The sequence below is a fragment of the Morone saxatilis genome, unplaced genomic scaffold, assembly GCF_004916995.1.
Source record: "Morone saxatilis isolate NCDOM2014 unplaced genomic scaffold, NCSU_SB_2.0 Contig14, whole genome shotgun sequence".
Classification (NCBI taxonomy): Eukaryota; Metazoa; Chordata; class Actinopteri; family Moronidae; genus Morone; species Morone saxatilis.
Genome location: NW_023339696.1, coordinates 265,256 through 267,916, shown reverse-complemented (window position 1 = coordinate 267,916; position 2,661 = coordinate 265,256). Strand labels below are relative to the sequence as shown.

General features: G+C 37.9%; 1 protein-coding gene across 1 annotated transcript in view; it reads right to left on the bottom strand.

Annotated features, from left to right (window-relative positions):
* The window catches only part of prrg2 (proline rich Gla (G-carboxyglutamic acid) 2), a gene marked incomplete in the record, with an annotated part of 5,729 nt that extends 4,718 nt beyond the window's left edge, over nt 1-1,011 (bottom strand). Inside the window, 1 exon segment of the mRNA XM_035654652.1 lies at nt 663-1,011. Coding sequence (XP_035510545.1) covers nt 663-747 — 85 coding nt within the window.
* Nucleotides 1,012-2,661: the final 1,650 nt, after the last annotated feature.

The following is a 2,661-nucleotide window of genomic DNA, read 5'->3' as shown; positions in this document are numbered from 1 at the left end:
CTGAAACGCGTGACGACGTAGAGCGGTCTCCCTCAGCTTCCGGTGATGAGGGCTTGGGCGTGGGGTGACGTGGCATGGTGCAGCTGCGGCGGGCGACCGCCATGCAGGCCCCAACGTAGGTTGATGGCAAGGTCCCGCCCAATGCTGCTTGCAGCTTTAATTATAGTTTTGTATTTTTCATTAGTTTTTATTTATACTTCATTTTTAATTTTGTTAAGGTAATTGTTTTTAGTTTTAGTCAGTTTCCAGGGTGGGCTTGCGTGTTTCAGTTTAGTCTTTTATTGTTTAAAAATGTCTATTTTTAGTTTAGTTTTATATAATTATAATATGGGGACTATTTGTCAGAATTGGTATTACATTAATAATATTGTTCCTAGTCAGGTAGACAGTCTCAATAAACATGACATGACATGACAAATTTAACCAAAAGAGACTTCCTGTATTTTTATTATTTTAGTTAATTTAGTCAGTACACAATGTCATTTCAATTTGTTGTTGTTTAGTCTAGTTTTTATTTTTAATTCAGTTAACTAAATGTTTTTTTACACCTAGTTTTAGTTTTTAGTTTTAACCTTGGTACTAAGACCAATAAATGTCCTTGATGGGTGCAGTGTGCCTTTGTATGAACTGACCAACTCTGAGTGAGAAAAGGTGTGGTTTACCTGGAGCGTGCCTGTAGGTGACAGAGCCGTTGGCCAGTTGCAGCAGGGACAGCAAGGCAATCCACACAGCTGAAGAGGCTGCCATTGAAGCAAAAAACTACACTGAAAATAACAAGGAAGGACGTCTGGGGAATTATTCCAACACTGCTGTAGAGGATGAACCTGTGCAACACTGTTGCCTCTTTACTTGGTTGGTCTGTCAAAGCTTTCCAGGAAAAGAACACCACGTATCCTTCTTGATTTTCAGAAACATGGAGGCACCAATATTTCTTCCAACTGAACTTCTTATTGCTGATTTTTCTGTTGAAACCGTCCGGCCACAAAGTGTATGCTGTTTGCTTAGAGAGAGGTCACATCACAAACCTGTTGGACAGCATACCAGCAGGAGGGAGGAACCTCTACAAACCTGTCTGTCTGTCTGCCTGTCTCACTGTCTTCACTGTGTTGGGTGTTGTGTTGTGGGTGGTGTGTGTGGTGTGTGTGTGTGTGTGTGTGTATACATTCAGTTGCCAGTTATTCCAGTTTACTAAAGCAGTGTAATACAACTGTTTTTAAACATGATATGACTCATTTTGGAGGCTGGTGATATAAAAGGTATATAATTAAGTTGTTTGGAGGATTTATTAAAAAAGGGAATAGGGAAACAAAAAACGTCATGCCATGCCTTCTTTGTGTTGTTTATTGTGTGTTTGTGTGTATTTTAATGTTGTGTAAACTTGACCAAGTTACCTTTATTTTATTGAAAGAAATTAAAGGTGACATATTAGGTACTAGAATTGGTTTACATGCTTTAATGTTCAAGAAAACACATTTTTCTCACATTGTCAATTGTTCTGCTCTGATTGGTGAGCTCACACAGGACTAAACATTCACGGCCCACCATGTTTCTGCATCACCTGCTGTCTGTTTGCAGCCAGGCAGTCACTATAATGAGTTTATCTGCACTTCTACCATGAATATCACCAAAAATCGCTTATAAACCAAAAACTTTTAACCTCACATATTCGGCAATCTGACCCTACACTTGGATAAAACAAAACTGGGAATCAAGATTAACATTTTCTCGGCCGAAATGCTCATGTTAGTGACAGCACCGAATGTAAACATTAATGGCTGAGTTGTAACGTTAGCTAGTTTACCTAGGACCACAGAGATAGCTAACATTCTGCTACAGGTGGGGGGTGTAGTTCCTACATAATACGTCTCACAACAAGGTCTATGGATTATCCTCAGTAACCCTGTCATGATTTCTGGAAAGAGACATTGCTGTTGAGTTTTTTTGTAACAGCATTTTTTACAGTGCCATTATACTGGATAGAAGGCAGACATCTCTACAGCTGATATCTCCAAAGCTCAGCAACTCACACTAAAACAACCCACATGGATGAATAGCACTACAGGGAAGAGTAAAATATGTACTTTTGATTTTGGGGTGAACTGTCCCTTTAAAGGGACATTACATTTAGGAAGATCTATTGGTAGAAATTGAATATAATATGCATAACTATGTTTTCATTAGTGTATAATCACCTGAAAGACAAACCAAACACTGGCTCTATAGACACCTATACCTGAACCTTTAACCTCTTTTTGGTTTATATTAATATAATAACAAACAGCTAATACACTAGCAGGTCAATCAGGCTTTAATCAAAGCAGAGAAGTGATTCTCTGTATTAAATGCCGATTGTTGAGAAAGTGTGATATCTGTAGAAGTCAGAGTTTGGTGTATTACTTTGTGCCATTCATATATTGTCCTTTTTCAACAGTTAATCTATCAATTATTTTCTCGGTTAATCCATTAGTTGTTTGGTCCAGAAAATGGTGAAGCATTTTTATTAGTGTTTCCCACAGCCCAAGGTGACTTTCTTTAATGTCAATGTTTTGTCCTCAACCCAGAGATATTCAGTTCACTGTCATAGAGGACTAAAGAAACTAATATTCTCATTTGAGAAGCTAAAATCAAAGAATTTGGAATTTTTTCTTTAAAATGACTAAA